General features: G+C 57.8%; 1 protein-coding gene across 4 annotated transcripts in view; it reads right to left on the bottom strand.

Annotated features, from left to right (window-relative positions):
- Positions 1-989: 989 nt before the first annotated feature.
- Positions 990-19,390, bottom strand: part of TTC28 (tetratricopeptide repeat domain 28) — a 630,964-nt gene continuing 612,563 nt past the window's right edge. For 3 of the 4 annotated variants that reach the window (XM_078435589.2, XM_078435591.2, XM_078435592.2), the window contains 8 exons: positions 18,278-18,998; positions 16,048-16,172; positions 13,426-13,657; positions 12,769-12,845; positions 11,164-11,187; positions 10,315-10,444; positions 6,999-7,106; positions 990-5,823 (listed from right to left, as the gene is read on the bottom strand). In XM_078435589.2, coding sequence (XP_078291715.1) covers positions 4,190-5,823; positions 6,999-7,106; positions 10,315-10,444; positions 11,164-11,187; positions 12,769-12,845; positions 13,426-13,657; positions 16,048-16,172; positions 18,278-18,998 — 3,051 coding nt within the window. In that variant the 3' untranslated portion in view covers positions 990-4,189. The remainder of the gene's footprint in view (positions 5,824-6,998; positions 7,107-10,314; positions 10,445-11,163; positions 11,188-12,768; positions 12,846-13,425; positions 13,658-16,047; positions 16,173-18,277; positions 18,999-19,390) is intronic. The other variant, XM_078435590.2, reaches the window with a different exon arrangement.

The raw sequence follows: 19,390 nt of genomic DNA, 5'->3' as shown, positions 1-19,390 counted from the left end.
CTGCTCACACTTCCTTCCTGCTTCTCAGACGTTTACAGGTAGGACTGTTTTCCTTCTTTCTGGAATACCTCCTTTGGAAGTTTCTTTAGTTACAGGGGTCTGGTGGTAGTGAACTCTGTTTGTCAGCACACGTCCACGACTGTGGAATTTTCTGGTCCTCGGACTGGGATCGCAGATCAGAGGCGTTCAGTCTTCTAATTCACCACCCACAGGCAGGTCCTGTGCACCTGCTTGGGCTCTCCTCCTGGCAAACGTGAGGCTACAGTGTTATTTATAAGGACTCCAGAATGACAGACTGCTCATTAACGACCCAGGGCCATTCTGTGTCCCGCAAGGAAACCTGGAAAGCGCAGAATGTGTGCAGAAAGTGACTCAGACACAGCACTTAAAACCGTGGGAACTCATGCTTTAATAGACACTGAAATCACAAAGGAAGGCCAAGTGCCTTAACAATCTCAATAAAAATATGAAGTTCTTTTTACATGGTAAATTTCGTAATATAAAAAGTTTAATGCCATCTGGAAACTGTAATTTACAAAAAAAAAGTCCATCTAGGCCAAGGATGGCTAACACGGCATACAAGGGGGTGGGGGGCGAGTGCCAAGTGGGGAAGGCGTCTGAGGCGGGGAGAGGTGACCGCATGTGTCCTCACATCTTTGAAAGAACCGTGACAAGCAAGGGCCCAGCTCACAAACCACGTGAACGATCCTTTCAGGTGAAACAACAGAATATGGGATGAAACTGACACCGTTTTCACCCTCTGCCTCCTTACTGAAAGCAACCAGAGTACCGGGCCCTATTTCTTCCACACTGAGCAGTAACTAACCAAGTGGCGGTGGGAGGCGGCAGGGGGGTCGGGGGTGGGGGTGGGGTGGGGGGGAGGGTCGGGCGTGTGCTGGGGACTTGCTGCAATGACCACTTACCCAGATTCACTGGGACACAAGGACAGCGTGTGCAGCACCCTGTCTCCTGCTGAGACCCAGCGAGGATCAGACAGGATGAAGTGCCAACATTTTCGTTTCACCACACGCCAAGGCGGATCAAAACGTAAGTTTCAGTAGCTCATTTTGTCCTGGTGTTTCGACTTGGTTGTTAACAAGGTCGCCAACCGGTGAGAATTCAGATGGGATCTACCCCTTGCTTTGTGGTCATGCCGAGGAGGGAGATTTTATTGCTTGTGCTCAGAGTATCTGCATCTGATGGAGGAGGATGGGGGCAGGACGTTCCAGTTTCCTGAGCTGAAAACGAAACGTATCCAATGCTTTCTGCACACGGTAAGGAAAAGATGGTTTTATTCATTTCACCCACATCCGTTGAATCATTCCAAGCGGGGCAAAGAGCCACGGACTGTGCGGGAGTCCTTTGCTTCTACCCCATGGCTCAGGGTTCCCAAGCATGCCAACTTTATCCACGACTCGACACTCACGTTCCCTACACTGTAGAAACAAAACATTCTAATTGTGTTTTCTGTCTCCTGCACCAGGAGTCAGCAAACTTTTTCTTAAAAGGTCAGGCATCCGGTATGGTAGGCTTTGTGGGCCGAGAGGCAAAATCGAGAATATTATGGAGGTACTTCTATAACTATTTAAACATGTGAAATCCATTGCTATCTCATGGCTATAAACAACGAGGCCTCCGACCAGATTCAGCCTGTGGGTCACGGTCTGCGAACCCCTGATCTGTACAAAGAAATCTGTGAATTATACAGTCTCACATAACTTTTAAGTGCATGTTTTTTTTTTTTTTCCGTGGAGGAGCCTGAAAAATCTCCTGTGACTTGACATCCATTTCACTCATAAAGAAAACACCAAGACAGTAAACATAAGCAAGTGACGATTCTACAGTGATTTTTAGATTGGTCCTTATTGTTTCATCATGTTAAGCTTTCCTTCATTGAAGCTTATCTCTAGGACAGGGAAAAAAAAAAAAAAAAAGAAGGTCACGTACACCATTTGGTTTTTCAACACGAAACCTAAAACAATAGTGTGGTTACGACTAACGCCAGGTCAGGGTCCACGAGACCTCCTAGCCGGCTCGATCGCCACGGGAAGCGGTCTGGGTGGTAGGGGCGTGCCCTGGAGGTGGACGGGGGTGCGTGGGCTCACACAGGGAGCACACACCCCAGGCCGGTCCTCCAGGGCCACTCGGCACTTGGGAAAGGGCGGAGATGGCTAAGAAAGGAACCGCCTGACTATCTACATCGGGATTCAGAAATTTACTCTGAGGTGTTGTGTTTGTTGTGGGGACCTGATTTCACTATCTAAATGCACAGTGCTATGAACTTGCTTTCGTTGGCTACTCTGGGACTTCTATTACCGTTTGGTTTTTCCCTCCTGACACCGAGAACCTCGTGATTGCTTCTTCGTGAAGTGTCTGTCTTCCAGTGTCGGGGTCAGGGCGCGAACGGGACACCCTCGCTGTCTGTCGGGGTGAAGGCGAAAGAGGCCCGATGATGGGGCTCGGGGGGGAGTAACGCGCCGAGGAAACAGTCTCCTTCCCTCTCTTCAGGGTCCACCGAGTGACAGGGCAAGCGGTCAGTGTGTGCTGAGAAAGTGAGATCCTACCTGAGGCTAAAGACTCTACTTGGGGGTCTTAATGTTGGCGCCCCTCCCGCCACGCCTCTCACGTGCACTCCAGGCGTTGCGGGCCCAGCGGCCGCCCACCTCAGTGTGACACTGCCCACGGGGAGGGCGGGAGGATTTTAATTTTAGAATTCTGTAAAAGAGGTGTATTCAAATTCTCCAACTAAAGTTAGTCCTAGTGTGATTTTTAGCATTTCATCTCTTTCTTTAGAAGTCCGAATGCTTACCCCCACCTAGACTGTCTTTTGTCACAGCCTTGCTGACGAGAACCTGGGCTCACGGTCACGGCTGTAGGAGATGCCTACCCTGTTTGTTCAGGACAACACTTTCAGGAATATCTATGTCCCTGCTCAGCAACCGTTTGGATGTAAATCCCAGCAAAAGCCGCCCCCCCCCCCACCCGCCCCGGCTTCTTAGGCCGTGGACATAGTCCAGCGTGGTCCCCGCTATGACGAGGGTGCCGCTCACAGACATGGGGTGCTGGGGCTGCGGGAGCCCGGGAACAGCTCTAGATGGGAGAGGTGGCAGAGGCCTGGAGTTGGGAAAAGAGAATAAAATTAAAGCAGCTGCCGAAGGGAATAGGAGCTGGAAGTTCCATTCTGGTTAAATCTAGTTAGCTGTGTATTTCTTTTTTTTTTTTTTTTTTTTTTTTTTTTTGCTTACAAGGAAACTGAATAATTTCAACCTCCCCCCTCCCCCGCAAACTTGATAATTACTCACTGATGACTATTCAAAATTTGACATTTTAAAAAATTTGAGCTTTTTAAAAATAACAGCTATAAATGCAAAGTACTATCGGTAATAAAACCAAGTTGTTTATCCACGTACAAAAAAGGTCAATAATGTTTTCAAAGCACAAAGTTGCATTTTAAATCACAATTGCATAGTTCTAAAATGCCTGGAGAAGAGAGTTACATAAAATTTTTTAGAAAATTCAAGTTTGGTTGACAGTGGGGCCCCAAGGACGTTTGTGGAGTTCAGGACGGAAGTGCTGTTGGACAGTGAGTTTATTGCATTGCTACTGTGATGTTACGCGATCACTCGACCAGAATTGCTACAGTTTAATTACAAATCATTGGCATTTTAAAAACCATTCTGTTTTTGGCTAATACCACACTTTCATGTAGAATTCAACTTAGATTTTATATATCCCTCCCCGAACCAGCACCTGAAAGCCTTAAAAAAAAGCTCTATTTGTATTTGTGTATAAAAGGTACTGCATATATGCCTCTTAGCAAAATATGTGCTCCCTTTCCTCTCCCCACCCGGAACCATGACCGTTTTGTAAAAAAAATCCTGTCGAAGAGTCACATCAGAGATGAGAAGCAGGGAGTTCAAGGTAAACATTGGGTGAAGCATGTAGAAGATTCCACGAGCCTCCGGTACCGACACCACGGAAGTTCTGGCTTGTGGTGGCTCTGGCCCAGGGTGGCCGCCGGCCGCGTGGATGGGGGCGCGGGGGGTGCGGCGGCGGCCCACGCCCCGAGGGAGCACCCAACGAGACGTGGCTGGTGGGGCCCCCGCGCTCAGAGTGCGGGCGTGGGCCCGTGAGCGTGCGCCTGTCTCCGCGGCTGCTGCAGCCCGAGCCCGCGGCTGTGAGACTCGCTCTAGCATTTGGAGGAGGGGAAGAATCTCCCCGGGGACAGAAACTTGTAGCCGTTGCCAGAGGGAAGTCTGAAAGGGCGGGCGGGAGCCGGTGCGGGCGGGCCCGCGGGCAGGGGCAGCGTGCCCAGTGCCGTGGTCTCCGTGCGCCAGTGGCCGTTGGGAGGCGCCTTTTGTGGCGTTTCTCCAGGCTGCTGCATGGACAGTTCCTTAAGCTCCAGCTTGTCCACTCCTTCCTCCTTCTTGTTGTGCCGAGGAGACAAATTTAGGAGACTGAGGACGTCTCTTTTGGAAGTCATCGTCCCAGGGGGGCCCCGGAATATTTTCACTGGTCCCGCGGAATGCTGGGGTGCGCTCTGCCAGAACATCTTCAGGTTGTGCACGGCCTGCACCTTCTCGTCGATGGCTGCCATCTTCAGTTTGTCTATGTCGGGGGCGTCGGCGGGACTGGAGCGGGCAGAACCGGCCGACGAGTAGGAGAGGGCCGGGGACGGCGCGCTCCCGGCAGGAGACTGATGGCCGGAGCTGGGGGACACGTTCCTCGGCGACTTGGAAATGTGAGCACTGTAAGGAGAGCTGGGGTACTTGAGTTTAAAGAGAGGCTGGTCGGGGAGGGAGGTGTGGGAGTCCGCGCCGGGCGACGGCCGACCCCCGTGCTGGCTCGGGCTGTCTTTGACGGACGCCTCCGAGCTGGTGGGGCTGCTGTACCCTGAGCTCACCTTGGGGAGGGACGAGCTTCTGGCTGGGGGCTTTGGTTTAGCAGCGACCGGTGACGGCTGACCCTTGGGGTGCGAGAGGGGAGGCCTGCTGAACGCGCTGGTCTCTGACGCCCTGAAGACGGCCCCGCCGTTGGGCCCGGGGCCGCTGCCGTCCTCCGGGTGACTGTTCTTGCTGCCCTGGCCGCCGCCCCTCTGCAGCCGCTCTACCGCGATGAGATGACTTTGCGTCTCCTCTAGAATTTTCTGGGCCAACTCTTGTGGATCGAGCTTTGGGTTGCTCTCTTCTTGGGATTTCACGGTGCTGTCGGTTTCTGTGCTCGACTGGTCCGATTCTCCCGTGTCTGAACTTGCTAGTTTTCCAACCTTTTGGAAGGGAGAGTTGGGGCTGGGAATCAGAGTCATTTTAACCGGAGAGTTGGGTGTGCTCACGCTGCCCTTGGAGCTTACCGAAACCTTCACGCCCCCGGCCGTCCCCACTCGCGACTGCTTGTGATCGGGCGAGAAGCGCAGCTTCCGGTTTTCCGGGTAGGCCGCCAACGGCTCGGTGCTGATGATGGAGAAGCCCTCGTATTCTTCCTCATCTTTGCCGCCCGCAGGGCGGGTCTGGGGGGACAGCTGGCCCCGAGGCAGGGTGGACCGCTGCGGGTAGGCGTTCTTGGACCGGTCGTAGTCCTGCCGGCCGCGGGGGCCCCCGCCTTCCGACCCCGCCTCGGGCTTGGAGACGAAGCTCATGGAGGAGGCGATGGAGCTCAGGCTGTACACGGAGATGGCGTCCGAGGCGATGCTGTCCGCACCGGTGGGGGAGAAGGGCGGGTGCTGGTAGCTCAGGGGCAGGGCATTGGAGACGGACTGGGCCGAGGCCAGAGACTCCAGGGAGGACGAGCTGTCGAGGCTGAGGCGCTTGGGCAGCTCGGTAGAATCTGAGACAAGACATAAGTGCCCAGAGGGCAGTTAGAATTCTCTGTGGCTTCGATGTTTTTTTCAAGGTCACAAGCATCCCCTTACGCGCAGGAGCTAGCTGGGGGCTGTGTATGTGCTGCGTGTACACGATCTGAATTTACCCCGGAATCCTGGGGAACGAGGTCCCGCCGGGAAGGGTAAGTGTCGTGGCTCGTGCTCTGAGCGGGGCCTGTGGGCCGTCTGTGCTGCCCCCTGTCCTGAACCCACAGCTACTACCTTCTGGATTCCAGCAGTCCCCTCAGGGTCATTTACACTCTCTCTCTGCGTTGCCTTTCCTCCTCCCCCTTCCCCTAGCCCCTTCTTCCCCCCTGCCCCCAGCCCCCTCCACTCGAACCTCTGCCCTCCCTCGTTCCTGTAAACGTCACCAGCAGCATCCATGCTGCCAAACCCACTGTTCACTGCCCAGGTTCACAGTTGGTCGCTCCCTGCCCTCACTGACCACTCCTTCCCGGGACCTCCTCGTCTTTGCAAACTGTGAACCCCAGAGTGATCACAGGACACAGTCCTCTCCCCGCTGGCCTCTCCCTGAACTTCAGACTCCTGTAACCAGCCGTCGGCACAGGTGTCTAACGGCCATTTCAGAACTGAACGTGTCCAAGACGGAACTCAGGCCCGTTCCTCCTGCCACTTCCAAGGTCTCAGCAAAAGGTGGCGTTTGTTCCCCCAAACAAGGTATTGCCTGCGACCCTCCCTTCCTGTGACGTACACCCTTCAGCAGATCCCGTTGATTCTGCCTTCAGACCAGGGCCAGCATCCTTGCCAGCATCCGGTCTTTGAGTGGCAGCCAGCACCACCCTCTGAGCGCGGCAGGCAGGCAGAGTGCCCCCAGGGGACTGAAAGCTGCCTCCAGCATGAATGACCGGGACCTGCCCCTCCCTAAGTCAGCGGCTGCCACCCCGTCTCGTCCCATCCTCTGCGTGTCATCTTCACTGCGCTAGGCGACACCTTGTCTCTACCACGCGTTGTGACCATGAGTTGGTGTGTTGACCGCCTTTGGACAGTTCCGAACACTTATGCCAAAACTACATGTTCACTTTTCCTTCCCTTCCCAAGATGCAGCCAGGCTGGCACGGGCGTCTGCACCCCGGGCGCGCGGGGGGCGGCATGGAGGGGGCGGCGGGGGAGAGGCGCTTACCGAAGAGCGCGAGCAGAGACTGCAGGGCAAAGTGCACGGTTCGCCGGTTGGCTTGTTTCCCGGTTTTCAGGATTACTTCCTCCTGACCCACTTCACAGAGATCGAACCCTAGGGGAGCAAAGAATGTAAACATCTGCTTCCGTAGGGAAGAGTCCACGTCTGGAAAAGGCTGAGAGCCGTTGGGGCTCCTTGGACGGTCTCACGGGAAGCCCCGCGGGCCCCTCAGCAAGCGCCCAGCCTGGGGCGGCCCCGGGTGCAGGTGCGGGTCCCCCCCCTCCCGAGTGCAGAGTGTGCACCTGGAGGCCTGGCTGCCCCCCTTCTGCCCGTCCTGGAGCACCGGCAGCTTTCCCGCCCTCAGCTGTGTTCCCGAGAGCCCCTGGTCCCAATCAGTCGGGCTCATTCCTTCCAAGAACCGATGCACTTAAAAAAGACTTGAAGAGGGACAAAAACCGGCCACTCCATTCGGCCCGGGGTCCAACACTTAAAGCTGGTGCCCGGGAAGGTGGAGGCTTCTTAAGGGCAGGGGCGGTGTCTTCACACGTGCTCAGCGTCTGCCACCAAGGGCGTGGAAACGAGCGGCGCCTGACGACGGAGCGTCTGCTTTCTGGGCCGAGCCACCCCACTGGGACTGCGCTCTGTTCTGCTGAAGTCCAGGGGGACCGCTCCCTGACACCAACGGCTCTACTGAGACGTGAAGCGGGCACAGCAAAGGGCAGGAGCCGCCCGAGCAGGAGGCGAGCTACCGAGCTGCCACCAGCGCACGGAGACTTATTAGAGACCTCGCAAAGGCACCCGGCGCACTTCTCCCTGGGAGGCGCACGGGAAGAAGGAGCCAAACGCAGACGCCGTGGCCAAAGGCTGTGTGCACAGACAGGATGTAGGGCCCGCAGAGCCCTCGGCACCCAACGTCCGCGTCCGGCCTCCCGCAGCAGATCACTGAGCGCCGCCTGCAACCGCGGAAGCACTTAGTGCCGACGGTCCAGGGGGCAGGCACCTGTGATCCCGGGCCCTTCCCTCCTCTGACGTACAATCTGCCGTAGCCTGCATGCTGTGTTCACCAAAGCAGAAGGGTGTCTACGTTTTCATTCTTACTCCAGGGTTCTGATACGGGTCTGGCGCTAATTCCTGTGGGAATTCGGTTCACTTGAGGAGCTACCTCGGCCTTCCGGTTGCTCTGAGACATTTTCCCCTCTGGACTCAGAAATAAACAGTCCCTGGAAGCAGTAGGAAGGTCTCCGAGAACTCAGCATTTCAGGGCGAATAACCAACTCATATTAAATGTAAGATTTTGCTTAGAAACCTCTACTTTTAGCAGAACGATGTGACTTGGTTCCTCCGACAGCACTGAAGTAAATAGCCAACAGCCCTGTGATGGGTTGTGATGGCTCCTGCTGGGTGCTGAGGGCTGGAAAGAGGGCACCCGGTGCCTCAGAGCCCTCAAGAGTGAGGGAGTCACTTGTCCAGATGCCCAGCCTGGAGAGACTTTTCCTCCTCCGGTCCCAGTCCAGGCACACTGGGTCGCCCCTTGAATATCAGTGGATTTGGAAAGCGCCAGGAAGTAGGAAATTACCCACAATTCCCAACACCGAGGAGAGCTAACAATCCACTTGGAAATATCCAGTTCACCAGTGAGGAGGGCTGGCTGTCAGACCCACACTGAAGGGAGGAGGTGTGGGCCCTGCATGAGGAAGACAGCTTTTCCTTTACAAAGAAAGGTCTTGGCTCCGTCTTCCCTCACCTGGGTCCTGTGTCACTGCTCCAGGGACAGGCCTGTCCTAGAGGTCAAACGAGATTCCTCCAGAGTGTGGACCTGGCTAACTGCTACTGACTATATTTACTTAGATATTAATTTGCTATGTTTATACCAAGAAGACTGTGCTTTAAGTCCACAGAAAGAGTACAAATCATAAAGGATGTCAGAGCATTGACTTATAGAGATTCAGAGTCCCTATGGGGCTTTGGGGGTTCCCCCATTAAAAGCAAACGGAGCCAGGGGCGCCTGGGTGGCTCAGTCGGTTAAGTGTCCGACTCTTGATTTTGGCTCAGGTCATGATCTCACCCTTCGTGAGATCGAGCCCTGCGTCGGGCTCTGTGCTGAGAGCATGGAGCCTGCTTGGGATTCTGTCTCTCCCTCTCTCTCTCTCTCAAAATAAATAAACATTAAAAAATAATAATTAAAAAACAAAAAAGCAAATGGAGCCAGCCCTAAGTTGAGGCGGGCCGGGAAAGGTCACCTGCAAAATGGGTTATAAATGAGGCCTTATGCTGAATATCCAGGTTTCACAAGCAGAAGAAAACTGCCTAAGGACTGGCTGCTCTGCCATGTCGGATGGCCTGGTCCCCGTGACAGTGACTTGAAGCTGTGTCATCCTCCGGAACCCCCGCTCCCTCAGGTTCAGACAAAGGCCTTCCCGTGGCCTCATCTGTCCCTGTGCCTCCTGCACCAGCATGGGTGCCTCACACATATGCTCACCGATGACTCTTCCCTCTGCCTGGGTCTTTCCCCCTGAAGACACCCCCCTGCCTCCCTGCCTCCTACCCCTGCAGCCATCGCTAGGACCCTAATGCTTCTGCCTGTGACCTAAGGTGCTCCCCTTAGGCCAAGTGTCTACCATATCTGCCCACCAGGCTGACAACTCTAGGAGCGCACGGTCCTCTGCTCAGTGCTGCACCCCCAGAGCCTAGCACCTTGCCTCACAGGACCCAGGCGTTCGCAGAGAAGCTGGTGGAGGGAATGGCTCCCGGGCAAATCACACAGGCACTTAAGTGGGACAGGAGAGCAGCCTACAGCCTCTTGTGGTTTTCGTATCCAGAAACACATCTAGTAAAGGAGCAATGATGTCAAGCTGCCTCAGCCATGTTTCAGTGTCACAAAAGGAACAGAAAGCATCTGGGTGCACAAGAATCCTGGTGCGTGCAGTTCTAGGTCCCCAGCACCAAATCTAACAAATCTAACGGAGTTTCAACAGTAGGATAGAGACCGACCCTAAAACCCTTATTTTGTGACTTTGTTTTCTTTAGCTTTTAATCATGGCTTGATCCCCAATGGTGCTGAAAGCTAGCGCGTTTAGATTAAGATGACGCCTAGAAATGAGAGATGAGACCAAAAGGTAGGTAGGGGAGATGGAACCAGGCTGGAGGGCCGTTTGGAAACTGGGCTAAAGTGCTGGAATCTTTGAACCATCTTTACATAACAAAACAGCTAAGAAAACACAAAGACCCCTAAGAATCTACCAGCCTTCTCCAGTAGAAACCGGGAGAAACAGGGTTTTGAAAAACGGGAGTGAAGACGTGGGCGAAGGGTGCCCCGTCCTACCTAGAGCCGCCAGGAACTCATGACAGCCCGGGAGCCGCCACAGCTGGACGCTGATGGACACCTGGATGGGGGCCGAGGCGAAGTCCTGCTCCTTCTCGCCCGCCTGCAGCTGAACCAGCACCTGGTGGAGCTGAGGGACAAGAACAGGTGAGCCCTGTGCCTTCCCAGCACCTCTGTCCCCTCCAGCCCGCCTGCGATTTGTCCCCTGTATCACTTCTGCGTCACCTGGTGCTGTCATCCCTAATGACCTCACACGTGCCCAGCACTGGAAGTTCCTTGTATGGCACCTCACGCCTACCGTCTTGGCTCCTCTGGGGAGGCTCGGGGGGGGGGGGGGGTCACAGGTCAGGGCAGACGCACCTCTTCCCTCTGCGCACTGGTGCTGGGGTTCGGGGGCTAGAAGAGGGGTGGGTTGTAGGACTGGCCGGCCCCCTCGTTAGTCTTTATTAGAACCCTCTTGATGATCTCGAGTTACATGGTGAAGGTATGTTCTAGAGCCTTAGCGCTCACAGAAGAACCCACACGACCCATTCGAGTGCCCGTGGCGACTCGGGTCAGGGTCACTCACTTAAAGTCACTTCCTCCCCTGCTGTTCTGGTGGAGCTTGAGAGGTCAAATCAAGAACACAAGAAGGGTGGAGCAGGAAAGGGGGAGCCAGAGCAGAGGAAGAGGGCAGTCGCGCGAGGTGGTGGCCAGCGGCCGGGGTCAGCCCAGCCCGGGGCGCGTGTGGGCAGGTGCACGGGGCTCCCACAGCACGTGCGCCTGAGCTCACAGCGGGCCCAGGGGACGCGGGGGTGGCGGGTGCAGGGGCTCACCTGACAACAGTTGCTACTTAAAGTAGTTACTCACCATTCCAACCATATTTTTAACAGCCTTCGGCCAGCAGATTATAAGAAAAAGAAAGAAAAAGAGAGAGAAAGAAGAGAGTTTAGACTCAAGCACAGGTTGTTATGCAACACGAGCTGCTTACTGCTTTAGGAAGCGCCACACCAGGCCCGCGGCTCTGACCGGGAGGGGAGAGGAGCGAGAGTCAGCAGGGACACACAGGAAAACAAACAGCCACACCAGGCCAGACGCGGTCAGGGGTAGCCAGGCCCTGCCCTTCCTTGCCAGGAGAGGAGCAGGGCAGGCAGGACTCGGGTGGGAGGCGGGGGGAGGGGGTGCACAGGCCATGTATAGGCCACTCTAGAAACGTCCGTGGTTCCAGAGTGACTCAAGAAATATCCACCGTCTGCCGGCCATGGGGGGGCAGCCCCGGACATGGTGCCTGGGGCCCAGCGGGATAGGAGGCAGAAAGTCCCTGTGATGCCACCCAAAGCAAGAAATCAAGCAGCTGGGTTTTGGGACTCAGCCTTGCCCTGCAGATGTAATTCTAGAATTCTCTTTCTTGTAGAGCACAGGCTTCCAGCCCTCCTGGGTTCAGGACGTTCTAGAAGTGCCTTCCTGATTCTCTCCGACAAGGAGATGTAACACGCTTACTGCAGAGCGAGCAGGAACTAAAGAAGGGGCCATGTCATTGAGCTACGGTGTTCCAGATCTGGGCTGGAAACAACCCCAGGTAGGTGTGGGGCTCCAGGCACTCAGATTTTCAGAGGTTAATCCTAGACAGAACAGCTTTATTTCTGCACAGAAACATTAACATTTAACATGAAAGCTGATAAATAATATATATTGTTTTTTCAAATTATTACACTACAAGATGACCAGAGACAACTGTCCTGTGTAATTCATGGTCACTATACCATCTGGAAGCCCTCCCACACACAGCGGTCACCCTGGGGTTCACCATGTCACTTCTTCCCCTTGTTCCAGACCCTCACTGGCAGTAGGAAGGTCAGGAGCTCTGAGGCCAAGTTGGGAAGGGCCTACATGATACTGAGAGTTAGACTCTTCCTGATTGCTGAATTAGATCTATGTTCCCTTCAAAGAAAGCACATTTTTAAAAACCTGCTAACCAATATCTTGCATTAGAGCTGACTTTGTGTTCACAGCTGTGGCTACTTTGTTTCAGGCAGGGTTCGTACTCTGATCTGGACACCTGTAGTGGACCTGGCAGGCTAGCCCTATACCTGCTGGCTGAGGGAATGTGGCTCTAACACTTGTCAGCAGAAAAAGCTGGCGGTTGGGGATGACAAGGTGCAGGAGGCCACTGAATAGTTCAGGAAATGGCCTGAGACTGCAGGGGACAGGGGCCCCTTAGGCATCCTCTGATGCCTTACTGCTCTCGGAACCCAGTGCCCGGGGGGACAGCACAAGCATCTGCCCCCTGTGCATGCACATGCCTGGGGGGCCGTTTCACCCCCAGCCCTCGCCTTTTCTTTCTAATCCCAAAGGCTGAAAAAAGCAAAAGACAGTGTTACTTGCAGATTCCTATTTAGGGCCAAATCACCCCGTCTTTCCAGCTTGGCACAGCCCTCAGGCCTGGGCTCAGCCGCCCTAGCTAGCTCAACTCACCCGGCTGATGAGCTGCTCGCCAGTCTCCGAGGCAGTGATGAGCTTGCAGAGGGCTTGGAGGGCAGGGTTGGGCAGACCTAAACCAAGAAGAAGGTGCGTGTTACCCAGAAGAGCCTCTGCACTCATAGCCCTCCCCAGGCTAAGAGCCTGAGACGCTCTGCGTCAGTGGCATTTTCAAAAGTGTGGGACAGCCAGGCATGTGGGTCTATGTCTGACTTGAGAAAGGAGAGAAGGGGCTCAGAGAAAGGCCAGTCCTGCCCCTGCTGCAATCCTCCAGGTGTGTGGTCACGTTCCTGGGATCCCAGCCCTGGCTCAGGCAGCATCACCTCCTCTGAGTGATACACAAAAGTCAGCTCTGAGCGCCTGCAGCCTGCTTGATGCTGGGGTTTGGCCACACAGCCAATGAATCTGGCTGTGATCCGAAGCTGCCAAGGAAATATTAAGGCAGCTACTGTCTGCCCAGCCTTCCTCCGTGTGACTCCAGGAAGAGGCAGAGCCAGGGCCGTGCCCTGCTGGGGCAGAGAATGCTTTGCTATTTCAGATCTCCTCCACGTGAGGAGAGGTCTGTGTCTGCGACCCTGCCATGTTTTGGGACACTCGCTCCTTTCCAGCTGTGAGAGCCAGCATCCCTATGAATGCAGGGACCGTGAGGCTCACCCAGCAGGGACTGGATCGTGCTGCTGCAATGCTGGAGCCGGTCGCCCGGGTCGGAGGTCGGGAAGAAGACCGCTGCGGGCAGGCCGCTGGCAGGGGGATCCAGCCGGAAGCCCACGGCGGTAAGGAGGGCCTGCCAGCCGGGGATGCCGCCCACTTTGTTCTCCACGCTCTGCTGGGACGTGTACATGGCGTTGCGCTGCCCGTTCTGGATGCGCTGCAGGGACTTCTCCACCTGCAAGGGCGAGGGGGAGTGAAGGGCCACTCCGGGCAGGGGCAGGGGCCAGCCCCGGTTTCTCTCCCGGTGGCTCTGGGGACACACAAAGCCTAAGGTGTGAAGCCAGTACGCGGCTGCCTGCTGCCCCCTGGGTGCCCAGGCCTGGGGATCTTGACACTGCAGCAGCGGCCCGGCTTCTCGCAGGGGAGGGCACGAAGGGAAAGAAGGTTCCGGTCCATGCCAGCGAGGGCCAGGAGACTCGGAAGAATTCTGGCCCCTCCCGAGCCCACTCTTCTGCTCCCGGCTCTCCCCCACAGACACTCAAATGACTCATCTAAAACCCGCTCTCAGGGCTGCCTCAAACCGTGTAGCGGTGCCCCATCACTAGGACAAACCTTTAGGCCCCCGAACCCTCTTCGCTGGCCCACACACCTCACACACAGCAAGCGGTCCCCATCGTGGGGCTCTGGCTGGCGGCGCCCTTCTTCCCCGTGCCCGACTCCCCCTTCATCCCTCGGCAGTGACCTCTAGAACCTATGCCTCCCCTTCTACCTCAGGTCCCCCTCCCACCTGCCAGGGCCAAAGCCATGCCTGGCACACGCTGGGCTCAGTGTGTCCAGTCACTACTGAGTCCGCTCTCCCGTGAGCACCTCCCACAGCCTCCGGCCTCCCTGCAGGTTTCTCTCCTTAGGGGAAAGCTCCGTCCCTCCGGAGATCCCGTGTGCCCTGGGGCATGTGTGACATCACTGGAGGGGCAGAAGAGCCGTCCAGGATGTCACCTGAGAATTTTCTCACAGTACGACCCTGGGATGCTGGGAACTGACCTCACAGGCAGGACAGGAGTGTTCCTGGGCAGGACAACCAGCTGGCTGGCTGGCACGCCTTGGAGACATGCTGCCCACTGGGGCCCGGGGGGCACCCAGGGTAGTTAGGAGGCAAGGGCTGGTGAACTTGACCCATGGCCCCTGTACTCACCCTGGGAAACGAAGCCAAGAAAGAAGAGACAGCCCTTAAATGTGCCTGAGGGGCCGCAGGGCTGAGTGGGGAGTGGAGAGACCTGGCTCTGGCTCCAAGCCTGGTCTGGGAGAAGAAAGCCAAAGGGGTAGAGAGAGCACTTCGGTTCTCTCAGAAAAGCAGCTTGGGGGCCGCAGCAAGGAAGGAGGGGACTCGGGGGGTGGGGGTGGGGGGGCGACGGGGCCGGAGAGGGTCCTAAGCCGAGCAGCCGAATCACTCTGTGCGGTTTCCAGGCACAGGTCCGAATCAGCCGGGAGAGTCTCCCCAAATTCTCAGAGCAGTGAGCTCAGCTACCCTGGAGCAGGCGGTGTGGGCTGCCTCAAGTCTGGCCCGTGGGCCGCCTGGGGTTTGCAGGTGACCTCCTTCCTACCTGGCCACACACTGATGTCAGGCAGACCCTGAGCTCAGGAAACGTACAGGACCGACCTACCACCAGGATCGCACTGAGCGCCCCCGCCCGGGCCCCGGGCCCATGGGGGCAATAAGCGTGCCCAGCTGAGTGGACGTGCCCACCGGAACCCGGCCCCCAAAGTAAGCTCCCTGCTCAAAGCCCCCAGCCTGCTCCCAGGGCCTGTGTGGATCCCAGGGCCCCACGTCCTCTGTCTCTCGAGCTCGGACAGAGCCATGGCGTGTGCACCTCTGTCCTCCGGGGTGGCAGCGGGCAGCTGTTTGCATCGGGTCTGGAAAGAGCGTGGATGTGGCATGGACTGTCCACCCACGTGGACCCCCCGGGCTGGGGCGGGGCCGGTCTTCCCTGCGCAGAGCTCCATGGAGGCTGACGGTTCTAAATTGTTAGAAGCCGCCTTCCAGGTTACCAAGTGGGAGAGCGGAAGGGATGTTGTGTCACTGCTTCTTGGCCCGACGTGTAACTTTTAAATGTGTGGACGCTGATGTGGAGCCTCTGTCTATACCCTTGCGCCGGCCCCACAGAGGCTGGGATTGGCCAAATGCAGGGTCAGCGCTGGACTCTTCCTCCAACCCAATTTCAGGGAAGGCCCGTGCCGTTTGACTCTAAAATACCACCTCTCAGCCACTAGGACCCTACTGTGTTCCAGCTACTCACCTGTTCTCTAATCCTCCCGATGACCTTGAAAAATTCAAAGTTTTATCCCCCCTTCCGGATGAGGAAACTGAGGCTCAGCGAGCCAGGCGAGTTGCCCAAGGCCACATGGCCCAGAAGCAGCCGCGACGTGGGCCCCAGGACCTCGGCAAAGACTGCCACAGCCGTGCCCGGGACACGTGTCGTGCCTGCCACTCGACCAATTGGCTCAACCCGTGGACGTCTGGGGACGGTGCCCCCTCCACCTGCTCGTGTCCCCCGGTGCCAGGGAAACGCCACAGTCTCCCCTCCTCTCGAGGGCGTCCGCCCCCGGGAGCCTGGGTGAGGCGCTTACCAGGTGCAGCAGCACTCGCAGGGCGTCCCGTGCGCGCTCCGGGTGCTGGAGGATCTCCGTGAGGGCCTGGCCGATGAGCGACGAGGGGCTGTTGAGCTTAACGTCGCTCCCGATGAGCAGGAACCCTGCGGAGAACCAAGGAGGGCGTCTCTGAGCCCGCCCTCACCTCGGTACCTCACAGCCGCCGGGCCAAGAGGGGCCCACGCGGCAAAGCGGAAGGACGGACGGCGGGGATGTCTAACTCACCGGGGGACCCTAAGGTGCCTTTCTGGCCCCTCCCTTTTAGGAACTGATACTGTTTCGCTGCTCGGGGAGCGGTGGGCACTCGGGGAAGTACCTCCGTCCTCCTGCTGCACAGGAAGTGAGGGCAGGAAGAGGCCGTGGGGGTCCCTGGGCTGACGGGCCGGGGCCCCTTCCCTGGCTTGGCCACCATCCCCAGGAACACCGGAGACACCCCTGTGTCTGTCTGGAACATGTCCGGGGACGGGGCCACCAGCCGCGGGGCAGGAGGCACCCTTCTCTAGCCGAAGGAACGAGCAGGCAGCCGGGGCGGGGGGACCCACACAGTGCCTGGGGGAGGGAGGGAGGGGTCTCCTCGAGCCACCAAGCAAGCTGAGGGCCAAGCTGCCCCCAGATAATGGAGAAAAGGGGATTTCCAAGGGCACGAAGGAGGCAGGGCTGTTTTTAAGGTGAGCAGGGCAGCACCATTCAGACACCGCTGTCCCCAGCACTGAGCGGTGACTTGTGTGTTGTCCGTCGCTAAAACAAGGACAAAGACGCCACATCCATAAACACGTTGGGAAGATGGGGGGGAGGGATCCCCCAGAGAGGCGCAGGGTGCCGTCAGGAAGAAGCGCCAAGCACGGGGGCCCAAGCCCCTCTGACTGTGGGGAGCACACAGAAGCAGATGTCAGTGCCGCCAGCCGTCATGGGGCTGCCGCCATCGGCCCTGCTTGCCGCGGCTCCCGGTGGGGAAGCAGTTGAACAGCACAGCCCGGCCCCCGGCCCTCCCCCCGCGGAACAGCCGCTGCCAGGAGGTTTGTCTTCAGCTGCATGAGGAAACGGTAGCTTCTGTCCTGTTCCTTCCGGACACCTTTTAGGAAAACGCTACGGCTGTGCCGCTGCATGAAGCAAGCAAACGTTTCCATTTCTGAACAACACGGCTTGGTGGCCGGGCACCACCGCTGGCCCTCGCCGCTGCCGGTCCGCCTCGGGCCTCCCCTCCTTTGCAAGATGGCGCCACCCCTGTCGGCAGACGCAAACCCGACTTATTTGGAGAGGAAGGGTGAGGCGAAAGCCATCTTGTTCCCGGTTTTTAAACGTATACGTGGATTAAAACGATATATAAATGTTTGAAAGGGGTGTGTTTGCCATTTCTGTTTCTCGAGACTAAGACACTCTGTTTACGGGTCGGTCCCATTGCTACGGCACTGATGGGAACTTGGCCTTTGCTCTGGAGCATCCTGGGAGGTGCAGGGGCCGCCCCTGAGAGACAGCCACAGGCTGACACATCGTGGGGTGCGTCAGCGACGTGGCCCTTGCTGGGTGAGGCTGGGGGGCGGGGCGGACTCTTGGTGCTGGCAGTCTGCCAGGGAGGGCTTCCCGCACGGGAGGGTCCCCAGGTCAGCCCCTGTCCCACCTGTGACCACATGTCACAGACGACACTGTCCCCTCGCTCCCAGACCTCCAAGCCCATGGCAGGTCCGCCCAGAGCACGTGCTGTCGTAGCACACGTGTCACAGACACTGAACCCGCCCCCTCCCCAGACGGTCCACACACGGACGAGCAGTTCTCACCCTCTTGTGACCAGTGAGGGCGCTGAGCTCCAGGAAGGGTGAGGCTCCGGTCACAGAGCCCAGGCGTGGGGCTAGGTCAAGCCCAGGTCTCCCAATGACCAAACCCAGGGTCCTTCTACCACACGGCTCTTTCCTACAGTCCCTCAAGGGACTTCACGCGAAGGTGCCATAAAATGGGTCGTCCAGCATACACGTACGTCTCAGGAAAGGTCGACCCTCATGCTCCAATGGCAAACTATTCTGCGGCTCCCTCGTCAAAAAGACCACCTTAACACCATGGGGGTAAATGACCGACTTGGCAGAAGGCCAGAGTCTCCGCAAACACTGCCCTCTCCCTGCGCCTCCTCGGGGCCCCGCGCTGCCCTCCTCACCCCCAGCGGGGGGCTGGCCGTGAGGACCGAGCCCCGGGGTCCACCAGCGGCCCGTGCTCCTACCTGCCCAGTTGGATGGGTGCGAGAAGGCCTTGCTGCTCTGCACCGCCTTCATGGCCTCCCCCAGGGCAGCGCTGGCTTTCAGGCCGTTCAGCAGGGACGAGTAGAGGGCGTGGAGAAACATCTTGGAAGCGGCCACAGGCACGGGCCACAGGGACACGAGGACACACTGCGCGCCGGCAGCCAGGAAGGCCCGCGTCAGCGCGACGACCCCGTCCGCCGTGACCTTGCTGTGGGACTCCTGAGAGGAGCCGAGGACCACCAGCTTCACGGGAAGCCGCAGGTCCAGGACGTCGGCGGCCGTGAGCAGCAGCTCCTGCAGGGGCGGGCAGTCTGAGATGCTGTCCCCGTCGCTGGCGTCGTCCTGCACCCGCAGGGACTCGGGGATCGTGTAAGGGTGGCCGAAGGAGCTCTTGCCGCCGGCCGGGTTGCCGTCAGCGCCGGGGGTGAGGACCAAGGCCGACAGTTTCCAAGAGATGTGGGTGGCGAAGTGGACGCACTCGGCCTGGGTCAGGGCGCTCATGACCCTCTCCTTGGTGGCCACGCTGCCCACCAGGGGCTGGCAGCCCAGCAGCTCTGACACCATGTAGGCTTCCTCCTCAGCCGACGGCATCGGCCCCCACAGCCACCTGTCCATCACCGCCGGCGGGAGCTTGGGGTTACCGACCACGGCCGCCATGGACGTGGAGCTGGAGGACGTGGGCGGGTTCTTCCTCAGGTGAGACTAGGGAGGGAAGACAGACCAGCGGGCCACCCGTCAGACGGTGGCCCGCTGCCCCAGCGGCGGCAGCCGGCTCGGCCGCAGGCTTCCGGGCAGTGCAGGGCTGGGCCCAGCTCGGCTGCACCTGTTCTCCCACTGACCTCGTTCGCTCAAACGTTCCACACCTTTTAGACCCGGGTGCTCATCTCACGGAGAATCACACGGCGATTCTCCATGTGACAAGCTCTCGACAGTTGGGACCGAACGGGAGAAAGGGCCTCTCCCGTTTGTGAAGCCCTGGGGGCCCAGGGGCAGGAGGTGAGGGCATGTGGTACCCGCCTGCGTCACGCGTCTCACTCCCGCAGACCTCCCTGCGGGCCCTGAAATAAGGGGGACACTCATTCCCGAGGAGTCAG

The sequence above is a fragment of the Panthera onca genome, chromosome D3 (genome assembly GCF_046562875.1).
Source record: "Panthera onca isolate mPanOnc1 chromosome D3, mPanOnc1 haplotype 2, whole genome shotgun sequence".
Taxonomy (NCBI): Eukaryota; Metazoa; Chordata; class Mammalia; order Carnivora; family Felidae; genus Panthera; species Panthera onca.
Note: the sequence above shows the minus strand (reverse complement) of the source record. Positions and strands in the feature narration are given on the sequence as shown.